This window comes from Ranitomeya variabilis, chromosome 5, assembly GCF_051348905.1.
Source record: "Ranitomeya variabilis isolate aRanVar5 chromosome 5, aRanVar5.hap1, whole genome shotgun sequence".
In the NCBI taxonomy this organism is placed as follows: domain Eukaryota; kingdom Metazoa; phylum Chordata; class Amphibia; order Anura; family Dendrobatidae; genus Ranitomeya; species Ranitomeya variabilis.
Window position 1 is genome coordinate 130,110,729 of NC_135236.1, and position 12,917 is coordinate 130,123,645.

The 12,917-nt window shown below is 44.0% G+C and overlaps 1 protein-coding gene across 1 annotated transcript in view; it reads left to right on the forward strand.

Annotated features, from left to right (window-relative positions):
• Positions 1 to 12,917, forward strand: part of IGDCC4 (immunoglobulin superfamily DCC subclass member 4) — a 124,909-nt gene that overhangs the window by 97,321 nt on the left and 14,671 nt on the right. The window contains exons 12-16 of the mRNA XM_077263310.1: positions 2,340 to 2,447; positions 3,219 to 3,399; positions 3,487 to 3,614; positions 5,644 to 5,814; positions 8,189 to 8,326. Coding sequence (XP_077119425.1) covers positions 2,340 to 2,447; positions 3,219 to 3,399; positions 3,487 to 3,614; positions 5,644 to 5,814; positions 8,189 to 8,326 — 726 coding nt within the window. The remainder of the gene's footprint in view (positions 1 to 2,339; positions 2,448 to 3,218; positions 3,400 to 3,486; positions 3,615 to 5,643; positions 5,815 to 8,188; positions 8,327 to 12,917) is intronic.

Sequence of the window (12,917 nt, forward strand, 5' to 3'; positions counted from 1 at the left end):
CACTCATTCCTGAGTCATGCAGGGTAAACAGCCCAACAATAACCCAGCGAATGAGAAAAATGCTCATTCGTCCAATGCGATGATTTTTGGCTAGCTGAAAAATCATCATTCTTGGCAGCACATAGTCTTGTGTGAACAGGTTATGTGCTGCCGAGAACAAAGATATTCTCTGTGCACAGAAAGATCATATTCGCAATCGCTGTGTTCATGTAGGTGTGTGGTCGGCCATTTAAACACGCCATTAAATGACTGCCTATTAGCTTCAGTGTAGCTGATTACCAGTCATTTAATGTCCACAATTGACGTGTAAATCTAGCATAATACATTCAGTAATCTAGAATTTACGATCATGTCTCCTACTGTCTGGTAATGTAGAATTTACCATCATGTCTCCTACTGTCTGGTAATCTAGAATTTACCATCATGTTTCCTACTGTCTGGTAATCTAGAATTTACCATCATGTCTCCTACTGTCTGGTAATCTAGAATTTACCATCATGTCTCCTACTGTCTGGTAATCTAGAATTTACCATCATGTTTCCTACTGTCTGGTAATCTAGGATTTACCATCATGTCTCCTACTGTCTGGTAATCTAGAACTTACCATCATGTCTCCTACTGTCTGGTAATCTAGAATTTACCATCATGTCTCCTACTGTCTGGTAATCTAGAATTTACCATCATGTCTCCTACTGTCTGGTAATCTAGGATTTACCATCATGTTTCCTACTGTCTGGTAATGTAGAATTTACCATCATGTCTCCTACTGTCTGGTAATCTAGAATTTACCATCATGTTTCCTACTGTCTGGTAATCTAGACTTTACCATCATGTCTCCTACTGTCTGGTAATCTAGAATTTACCATCATGTCTCCTACTGTCTGGTAATCTAGACTTTACCATCATGTCTCCTACTGTCTGGTAATCTAGAATTTACCATCACATTTCCTACTGTCTGGTAATCTAGAATTTACCATCATGTTTCCTACTGTCTGGTAATCTAGACTTTACCATCATGTCTCCTACTGTCTGGTAATCTAGAATTTACCATCATGTCTCCTACTGTCTGGTAATCTAGGATTTACCATCATGTTTCCTACTGTCTGGTAATGTAGAATTTACCATCATGTCTCCTACTGTCTGGTAATCTAGAATTTACCATCATGTTTCCTACTGTCTGGTAATCTAGACTTTACCATCATGTCTCCTACTGTCTGGTAATCTAGAATTTACCATCATGTCTCCTACTGTCTGGTAATCTAGACTTTACCATCATGTCTCCTACTGTCTGGTAATCTAGAATTTACCATCACATTTCCTACTGTCTGGTAATCTAGAATTTACCATCATGTTTCCTACTGTCTGGTAATCTAGACTTTACCATCATGTCTCCTACTGTCTGGTAATCTAGAACTTACCATCATGTCTCCTACTGTCCGGTAATCTAGAATTTACCATCATGTTTCCTACTGTCTGGTAATCTAGACTTTACCATCATGTCTCCTACTGTCTGGTAATCTAGAATTTACCATCATGTCTCCTACTGTCTGGTAATGTAGAATTTACCATCATGTCTCCTACTGTCTGGTAATCTAGGATTTACCATCATGTCTCCTACTGTCTGGTAATGTAGAATTTACCATCATGTCTCCTACTGTCTGGTAATCTAGAATTTACCATCACATTTCCTACTGTCTGGTAATCTAGAATTTACCTTCATGTTTCCTACTGTCTGGTAGTCTAGGATTTACCATCATGTCTCCTACTGTCTGGTAATCTAGAATTTACCATCATGTCTCCTACTGTCTGGTAATCTAGAATTTACCATCATGTTTCCTACTGTCTGGTAATCTAGACTTTACCATCATGTCTCCTACTGTCTGGTAATCTAGAATTTACCATCATGTCTCCTGCTCTCTGGTAATCTAGAATTTACCATCATGTCTCCTGCTCTCTGGTAATCTAGAATACTACATTCTCATACACTGTATGCACCATGGCTCACCTTTGATAAATGGTTTCTCCTACTATAGTAAGTGACAGTATATCGCTGATATATAGCATCGATCAGTGGGGGTCCAATTTCTGGCTCCTTCACGGTGGACCCCTACACAACAATTCTCTTGGCCCCTTTGGGAAAGTATCTAAAACTGCATCCCTTCCACTGTTGTTCATGAGCATGGTTGTGTGGGAGAAAAGTTGAAGGCATCTCAGTCTTTTCAATTTTGGGAACAGCACAGGCCCAGAGGATGCAGCCCAACCAGCCATAATGTTATAGTGTATCCCACAAGAAGTTTCCTATGTTTTATAAGTGTCTTTTGCTCCTATTTTCCTATCAGTACCTGGACAGCTATACCAAGTCAAACTAGTGACATACAATAAGAAGCAGGAGGTTCAGACAGCCATGTGGGAGGGAAGAACCAGACAGATTCTGTCGGCACCACCAGGTAAGGATCGTCAAACCGATAGCTCTCATTTTACGGCTTGAGTGAGAATTTTTTAAAGAGGGTCTGCTCAAAAAATGAGTTAAATACCTTGTAAAAATCAGTGAGTTCGCCTGATTTTGTCGCTTTTTTTCCATTTTGTGGTGCATTTCTTCATTGCAGGGATATTCACATTTGTTGCTTTTTGGAGCGCACTATGTGAAATCTCTGCTTTGCAGTCCAATTGGGCATTTCTTTTGTAGACAGTGCACTTGAATCCCTCCCTCCCAGATGCTGTCAATCACAGCTCAGCAGCTTATTTAGCCATCTCGGACACTTCGAGTCTCAGACTCTACTGAGACATTACCGAATGGCAGAGTCTGGGAGGGAAGGTTGAAAGCTCACACACCCAGAGACGACTATGAAGAAACACCCAGTTGGTCGGCAAACAAAGATTTATAGAGTGAGCTACAGAGAAGACAAATGTGAATATCTTTGCAGTGGATGGACGCAGCACAAAAGAGAAAAAAGCGTGAGAATCAGGATTTTACAAGACATTTTTTTCATATCCACCTTTGTATTCCTTCTCTGCTTGGATGTGGTGGCTGGCTGGCACCTCATCAGAGACGACAAGGGCTGAGCGATCATAGACCTTCCTTAGTCAGACATCACACTCGTCTTTGCTCCTGGTATTAGTAGCTGGGGTATTTTTTTTCCAGTGTTCTTTGGTTAATTAAATTCAGTGTAATCAGTATGGAACTTGCATCTCAACTAAATGTCCCATTTATTCTGGAGATCTCATAGACCAGAAGATCCCACCCTTGCCTCCCAGCCATATTCAAGTGACGCCAAACAGCTCTACATCTATGCTGATGAGATGGAGGAAACCCTTAATAAGTAGCAAAATTGTGAAATATACTGTACGATGCGGACCTTGGGGGGCTAAGAATGCGTCTATGTTCAGCTATCATCACAGGTAAGCAGCAGCTTATGTGCCCCCTGTTATGTCCTCTGTACACGTCGGACCCTGGAGATCGGTAACCTGCACCCTGTCTGTTCACAGTGCTCAAGAAGAGATTCTGATCAACGGATTGAAACCATACACCAGGTACGAGTTTGCCGTTCAGTCCAGTGGAGCCGGAGTTGACGGGCCTTATAGTAACATTGTGGAAAAGATGACCCTTCCAGATAGTGAGTAAGAGACAGGATCTGCTCAGTGGTCGCATACTTGCTGGTCCTGTCACCGATATTTGTGTACAGCCCGATACAAGTGACATGTATTTCCACACATTTACAACAGGATTTTCTGGGACTAAGAGACATTATGGGCTGCTCAATTGGTTTGCGCTAGTTATTGGTGTAAACCAGCAAAAAAAAAAAGATTTTCCAAAATTTTACAAAATTGGTGTGGTGTACTTTACGTATGGCCCAAGTTCGGTAACAATACAAGAAATAGTATATATTCACCTTCCAATCCCGTCAACTTTTCATTCAGATGGTCTCTTCTTCTTCTCTTCCAGTTTGGTAAGCATGGGACTGCTGCAGCCAATCAGTAGGCTGTAATTGGCTGCCATTGTCATGTGATAATTGTACAAGGAGAAGTAGATGGACAGGCAGGGGACACCGCCAACGGGTCGTAGGAGTGGCAGGTGATCAGAGATGATTATATACTATTTATTATTTTTATACCATTCCGGGGCCATACGTAAAGTTTGAGAAAGGGGTTGAAAACCCCTTTAAGCTTAAAGGGGTTTTCCTATGAACAAAGTACATTTTAATTACTAGATATTGGAATAATAAGTTACACAATTTGATGTGTTTAAATAAAATGTTCCTGTGCTGAGATAATCTTATAAATGTGTCCCTGCTGTGTACTGTGTAATGGCCGTGTCTGATCATGCAGAGCTGCTCCAGTCCATGGTCTGAACATACCACATCTCCTGGGCAGGGAGGAGGAAAGAGTATACAGACAGGGCAGAACGGGATCGCAGCTGATTCTTTCTGTGAAAAAAAGCTGTTGCTGCCTGTTTTTAAACATGTTTTATCTCACAGAAAGAATCAGCTGTGATCCTGTGCTATCCTGCCTGTATCTTCTATTTTGCTTCCTCCCCTGCCCAGGAGCTGTGGTATGATCAGACCATGTTCCTGTACGGTCAGACACAGCCATTACACAGTACACAGCAGGAGCACATTTATAGGATTATCTCAGCACGGGAACATTATTTTTTTAACACATCCAATTTCGGAACTTATTATTATTCCAAAATCTATTAAATAAAATGTACTTTGATCGTGGAGAAAACCCCTTTAAAGCCAGAAAATGTTTCAATTAATCTATGCCTGCTCATCCGTGTGTGTCCTTTAATGAATTTGGTGCACCTTTGGACGGTCCATCTGCCTGAGATGTAGGTCTCAACTAGCTATGAGCTGATCTAGTTTCCTGCTACAATGTATATGTAGTGTTTTGTCGTGTGAGGATTGGCATGCTGAGACTTGTAGTGATCCTCAGTGTGTCAATATCATGGGTGAGGAGTACATACTGCACATAGGGTGCTGTACATTACGGGCTCGTGCAAATGTCTAGCACACTGCTGCTGCTGCACTTTGTTATACTTTTTGACTTTAAGAGCATTTCCTTAATCCTGACTTAATTGCAAACAGTATTTCCCATAAGGCTATTCTTATAGCCGTATCTGGCCATACACAGCATTCATCATCCTCTTTCCTTGAAACTATCTGGCAATCACAAAAGGAGTTTTACTGTTCCCAGCTGCAGTTTGTTAAAAAAAAAAAAAAAAAAAAAAAAAAAAAAAAAGAGTTTACTCACCGTCCCCAGGTCCAGTTCCTCAATCAATTAGTGCGCTTTGTAGCCCTGAGCGGCTCGTGCTGTCAGTTCTGGCAGAGCTTCTGGTTTCAGTGATTGACTGCAGTGCTGTCGACCTGACACCATTGCTGTACTTGATTAGACACCAATAGAAACTGCAGCGATTCAGCGCTGGACCCTAGTAGGGTGATTAAAGTACAGTTTTTGTTTTTTTTTTCTTATCTGCATTTGTGGAAGAAGGGTTTTCTGAAACTATAAAACCCCTTTAAATAATCTGTGATTTTATCACGTCCGTTCCACTCACAATTCTGCGTGTCTGACATTGAAATGTGATTTATGTTCCTTTATGATGTCGTTGCCATCTTTCATGTCTCTTCCCCTGTGATTCTCACCAAGGACCATCCTCGGCTCCCACTGACCTGGTCCTGCAGCCACTGTCACAGTTGTCCATTCAGGTGCACTGGCGCCCCCCAGTGGAATCAAACGGAATAATCGTGCAGTATCTTATACTGTACACTGCCAATAAAAGCCACCCGGATGAAATGTGGACTGTTTTAACCAGGGAAGGTGAGTGTACGCTGCACATGCTTACATGTCCTGCCTTATCTGTTCACTTCTGTGATGTTTATGCTGTTCTTCATATCATCATATTAACTTCAGACCAAAACTGCAAGTTACACAGGACCAACTCCGCACCAATGAGTACGTCGACACGTTAATGTGACAGCTTGAGTCCATATGTAATTTGTGAAGATCTCTTCTCATCGACTTTTTTTTTTAGGGACTGTGTTGACTTAGCAATAGTTTGTTTAGTGTTTATTATGAATATCCTCTATGGCGGGCATTTTTTTTCTAGCGGTTGGAGAGCCGTTTCCTTAGATATGTATAAAAGGCCTCATCCGTGAGTCATGTATGTATTTTATCTGTGATTTTCTCTGTTACCACGTACGTACCCATTATAGCCTATGGTGTGCCGTTCACATGTCCATGTTGGTTTGTGCCCAAAAAATCAGTGACCTGTCCATAATTCCCGTAATCCGAGGCATAGATGAAATGTATCCATGGATCAGTGTGTAATCTGTGATTAGCTCTGTTCTGAATAGGAAAAACGTATTTTATCATTGAAAATCACTGATGGTAAAAACGGACACCGACCAATCACTGATGGCACTCGGATCCAAAACGCTGGTGAAGAACGCTAAATGAGGCCGAACGGAGGTGTCATAGATAAATCAGCCAAAATTCACTATATTTAATAAAACTGTGAATAAACATTACATCCGCTATTATAGTTGATGAAAAACACACAGCGCTACCTTACCACAATGAGTTTTTGATGATGCAGATTTTCTGCACTTATCAGTTTAGTAGTGATTTTTACTTTTTTTAATGTGTTTTTGACGCAGCGCTTTTTGTCTCTTTTTAGTATATCATGTTTTAAATAAAGTTGTTTTCGTTTTGATACTTCATGGTATTTGGCTTTGACAAAACTTTATTGACACAGTCATGAGTGGTTTACATGCGTTCTTAGTGCGTTTCCGCGACAGAAAAATCACTAATAACGCGTATGCATGTGGATTTTCCGCATCTAAGGTTAGTCTATGGGGATAATCTGCCCATAAAATGCAGCGTACTTGCAAGAGATAATGACATGTTTTGGATTTCAGACACGCACCGCTGCAGGAGATTTCTATAAATCCCAGCCATGTTGTCGGAGCTGTAAGATGCTGCATTGTTTGCGCAGCGAAAATACTTAATGTCAAAACCTTATCGAGAGAACGTAGCCCCATTACGGCAATATAACGCTCCTCGATAGACCCCCTTGTTTACCTTCAGTTTCTAGTGCCCATGACCGTTCCATCTGTTATATTCTTAAAGGGAATCTGTCTGCAGGTTTTTGCTATTTAATCTGAAAACAGCGTAATGTAGGGGATGAGACCCTGATTCCAGTGATGTGTCACATACTTTGCTGTGTGTTATTTCAATAAAAATCAGTGCTTTTTCAGCAGCAGATTATCCTTAGAGGACTAGGTGTCTGGTGCCATGTAGTCCTGCTCCATATAATCTCGCTCCCCCACTGATGGCTGCGTTTGCATGGGGTAAAAAGAACGCTGATATTCAGAGAACTGGTAGATTTGCAGCAAAGAAAACTGTGATTTAAAAAAAAAAAAAAACACTGCACCAAGCAACTCATTAAGTGACACATCGCTGGAATCAGGTTCTCTGCCCTTACATCATGCTGATCTCAGATTAAATAGTAAAAGCCTGGTGACAGATTCCCTTTAATGTCCATAATGTAAAGGAATTGTGTTGTAGGTTTTTAGTCATGTGTGATAAATAATTGGATAATGTTATAGTGAGGGTCATTATGTATGCAGTGATAACCATAATAATAATTTTTGTAATAATAAAACATATTTTTATTACTTTATTTATTTTAGTCCAAATTGGTGACTTGACCCTGCAATTCTTAAAGGGGTATTCACAAGTTATCCCCTAGCCACTGGATAGGGAATAACGTAATGATCACTCAGTGTTAGACTGCTAGGACCCTTGGGTGTCTGAAACAGGTCTGTAGCCTAGAGCAGAAGTCCACATACTCAACTTCCGCTCCATTCATTGTCTATGGGACTGCCGTAAATGTACATGACCTGTGTTGCTTCTCCAGCAGTCCCATAGACAACTAATGGACTGCTCCATTCCAGACGGGGCTCTACAGATCCTTTTCAGACCCCATTCTTGGGAATGCTGGGGGTCCCAGCAATCAGACCCTCAGTGTTTTCTGTAATCCCGCAGAGTCAATTTGTGGGACAGACATTTTAATTTCATGTATGCAATGTATAAATCCTTACAGGATCTGATGGTCGTACTCGGGGACTGTACTGTAGGGGTCTCAGTCCATTTTTGGTGTTAACAAGACAATATGTTTGGTTTTACACAGGAAACACATTCAGTGCAGAAGTGGATGGTTTACAAAGTGGGACCAAATATTACTTCAAGATGGGAGCCAAGACAATGTCAGGGTGGGGGCCATATTCCAGAGTAGTAGAAGTTGAGACCTTGCCTCCAAGACCCCCAGGTATATAATATCAGGTTTTGGGCTATTGTCTGTATACATTGGTTTATCTAAAAATGTTACACTACTAGAAGACATTACACCTTCCTGTACACGACTATGGTGTGTTTGCTATGGCGAGTAAGGCCCCACATATGTCTCACTATGAAGGATCATCTGAAGTTACACCTCGGTATCCCAAACCTATTAAGAATATATTAAGAATGTAAAAGCAAACTGGGCTTTACTCACCCTTCCCAGGTCCAGTATGGAGCCTTTGCTGCAGTTCCTAGTTTTATGTTATCGTCTGCAGTGCTGATGTTCAGCCATTGAACCTAGCAGCCCTGAGCAGCTTGTGCTGTCGGCTCGGGCAGGACCGCCAAGCTCAGTTTTTGGCTGTAAGTAGTGCTGTTGATGAGACATCAGCCCTGCAGACAAAACAGACTCCGGGAGCAGCGGCCAAGACTCCGGACTGAAGCCTTTAGTTTTCCAAAACCTTATTACTAAGAAAAAACTCCTATAATTTTGCATTTTAAAAACTGACTACTAGGCCTAATATTAGTGTACCACTTTCTTATCTGTATTAGTGTACCACTTTCTTATCTGTACAGATGACTTTTTCATTACAGACAGGATTACAGTTGATAACACATGTAGATTAATCAGTGGATTACAGTAGATAACACACGATCCAGCAATCACAATAGGCGACGTCACAGGTCACCTCCTCCTCCTCCCTGCACAATGTCCTCTGCACAGGTCACAGAACATATCTATAACACTCTCGTGTAGGAGACAATGAACATCCCCCAACTGTTGTTTCCTATGTTCATGCGTCTGCTTTAAAGCATTTATCTAATACTTTTAAAGAGAACCCTTCACAAAATTACGTACGATTTAATAGATGCTGCGATATGTAAATGAGCTGTTAAGATCTATGGGAGTGGTCATAGATGTCCCTAAGAGTCGGCTTCCAGATGTTTTTTTAATTGAAAGAGGCATTACCAGTGCGAGTCATGTAATGACTGACAGTCTGCTCTCCTGATCTACATGTCTCACACTGGTAACTCCCTCTTTCATTTATAATTATCTCTGGAGGCAGATTGTCAGGGAGATCAGTATCCGGCCCATAGATCTGAACAACAGATCATTTACATATTTCTCTGGAATAAGTCATCAGATCACAGGTATCAAGGCATCATCTTACTCAGCTTCATAGGACCTACACGCCATATAGACGGCTTAGGAGGGTTGATCCTACTGACGGATTCCCTTCAATGAGACTGCGTATCTCTCCACTAAAAATCTGGGACCAAGATCCACTTCAGATATCGTCTACTGGCTCAGACACTTCTGACTTTTATTGTGCCGTAATTTGGTGTCTACTCTCAGAATCACATTGCATGCAGGTAACAGCAACGAATCGGTCACCGTCTACATACAAAAAGTTAATTTTCCCAAGGGGCCACATGAGAGACCATGACTGTTGTGGAGGGCCGAAGCAATAGGCCGAAATTAATTCTACTCAATATTAATATCAATATATTATAATTATATTATTGATACCGTAATATTAATATTAATTGTATCACTTAATATAGAGCAGAATTAAGTATGCTGACACCCCCCTATATATCATTTGAACCTGAGTACAGCCCCTTCTGTATATCGTATGAGCCTCCCACAGTCCCTAATATACTGTAAGAGCCCCACACATGCTGCATGAGCCCCACATCTTCCTCCCCCATACGCGGCATGAGCCCCACACCAGCCTCCCCATACGTGGCATGAGCCCCACACCAGACTCCCCCATACGCGGCATGAGCCCCACACCAGCCTCCCCTAAATGCGGAATGAGCCCCAACAAGCCTCCCCCATATGCGGCATGAGCCCCACACCAGCCTCCCCCATATGCGTCATGAGCCCAACACCAGCCTCCCCCATATGCGTCATGAGCCCCACACCAGCCTCCCCCATATGCGGTATGAGCCCCACACCAGCCTCCCCCATATGCGGCATGAGCCCCACACCAGCCTCCCTATATACACTGCATGAGCCCCACACAAGCCTCCCTATATACAGCATGAGCCCCAATACAGCCTCCCTATATACAGCATGAGCCCCACACAGCCTCCCTATATATACTACATGAGCAGCACACAGCCTCCCTATATGCACTGCATGAGCCTCACACAGCCTTCCTATATACACTGCATGAGCCGCACACAGCCTCCCTATATGCACTGCATGAGCCTCACACAGCCTCCCTATATACACTGCATGAGCCCCACACCAGCCTCCCTATATACACTGCATGAGCCCCAATACAGCCTCCCTATATACAGCATGAGCCCCACACAGCCTCCCTATATACACTGCATGAGCCTCACACAGCCTCCCTATATACACTGCATGAGCCTCACACAGCCTCCCTATATGCACTGCATGAGCCTCACACAGCCTTCCTATATACACTGCATGAGCCGCACACAGCCTCCCTATATGCACTGCATGAGCCTCACACAGCCTCCCTATATACACTGCATGAGCCCCACACCAGCCTCCCTGTATACACTGCATGAGCCCCAATACAGCCTCCCTATATACAGCATGAGCCCCACACAGCCTCCCTATATACACTGCATGAGCCTCACACAGCCTCCCTATATACTGCATGAGCCCCACACAGCCTCCCTATATACACTGCATGAGCCCCACACAGCCTCCCTATATACTGCATGAGCCCCACACAGCCTCCCTATATACTGCACGAGCTCCACAGCCTCCCTATATACAGCATGAGCCTCACACAGCCTCTTTATATACAGCATGAGCCTCACACAGCCTCCCTATATACTGCATGAGCTGAACACAGCCTCCCTATATACTGCATGAGCCTCACACAGCCTCCCTATATACACTGCATTAGCCCCACACAGATTCCCTATATACACTGCATGAACTCCACAGCCTCCCTATATACACTGCATGAGCCGCACACAGCCTCCCTATATAAACTGCATTAGCCCCACACAGCCTCCCTATATACACTGCATGAGCCGCACACAGCCTCCCTATATACAGCATGAGCTGCACACAGCCTCCCTATATACTGCATGAGCTCCACAGCCTCCCTATATACTGCATGAGCCGCACACAGCCTCCCTATATACACTGCATTAGCCCCACACAGATTCCCTATATACGGCATGAGCCGCACACAGCCTCCCTATATACACTGCATGAGCCGCACACAGCCTCCCTATATACAGCATTAGCCCCACACAGCCTCCCTATATACTGCATTAGCCCCACACAGCCTCCCTATATACTGCATTAGCCCCACACAGCCTCCCTATATACACTGCATGAGCCGCACACAGCCTCCCTATATACTGCATGAGCCCCACACAGCCTCCCTATATACACTGCATGAGCCGCACACAGCCTCCCTATATACACTGCATTAGCCCCACACAGATTCCCTATATACGGCATGAGCCGCACACAGCCTCCCTATATACACTGCATGAGCCGCACACAGCCTCCCTATATACAGCATTAGCCCCACACAGCCTCCCTATATACACAGCATGAGCCCCACACAGCCTCCCTATATACACTGCATGAGCCGCACACAGCCTCCCTATACACTGCATTAGCCCCACACAGCCTCCCTATATGCACTGCATGAGCCTCACACAGCCTCTCTATATGCTGCATTAGGCCCACACAGCCTCCCTATATACACTGCATGAGCCTCACACAGCCTCCCTATATGCACTGCATGAGCCGCACACAGCCTCCCTATACACTGCATTAGCCCCACACAGCCTCCCTATATGCACTGCATGAGCCTCACACAGCCTCTCTATATGCTGCATTAGGCCCACACAGCCTCCCTATATACACTGCATGAGCCTCACACAGCCTCCCTATATGCACTGCATGAGCCGCACACAGCCTCCCTATATACACTGCATGAGCCTCACACAGCCTCCCTATATACACTGCATGAGCCCCACACAGCCTCCCTATATACACAGCATGAGCCCCACACAGCCTCCCTATATACACTGCATGAGCCGCACACAGCCTCCCTATACACTGCATTAGCCCCACACAGCCTCCCTATATGCACTGCATGAGCCGCACACAGCCTCCCTATATACTGCATTAGCCCCACACAGCCTCCCTATATACACTGCATGAGCCCCACACAGCCTCCCTATATACTGCATTAGCCGCACACAGCCTCCCTATATACACTGCATGAGCCTGACACAGCCTCCCTATATACGGCATGAGTCGCACACAGCCTCCCTATATACAGCATGAGCCCCACACAGCCTCCCTATATACACTGCATTAGCCGCACACAGCCTCCCTATATACTGCATTAGCCCCACACAGCCTCCCTATATACTGCATGAGCCCCACACAGCCTCCTTATATATACAGCATGAGCCGCACACAGCCTCCCTATATACACTGCATTAGCCGCACACAGCCTCCCTATATACACTGGATTAGCCGCACACAGCCTCCCTATATACACTGCATGTCGCCCCCATAGCCCTCTCATGTGCAGCATGTCCCCACTATATGCAGCATG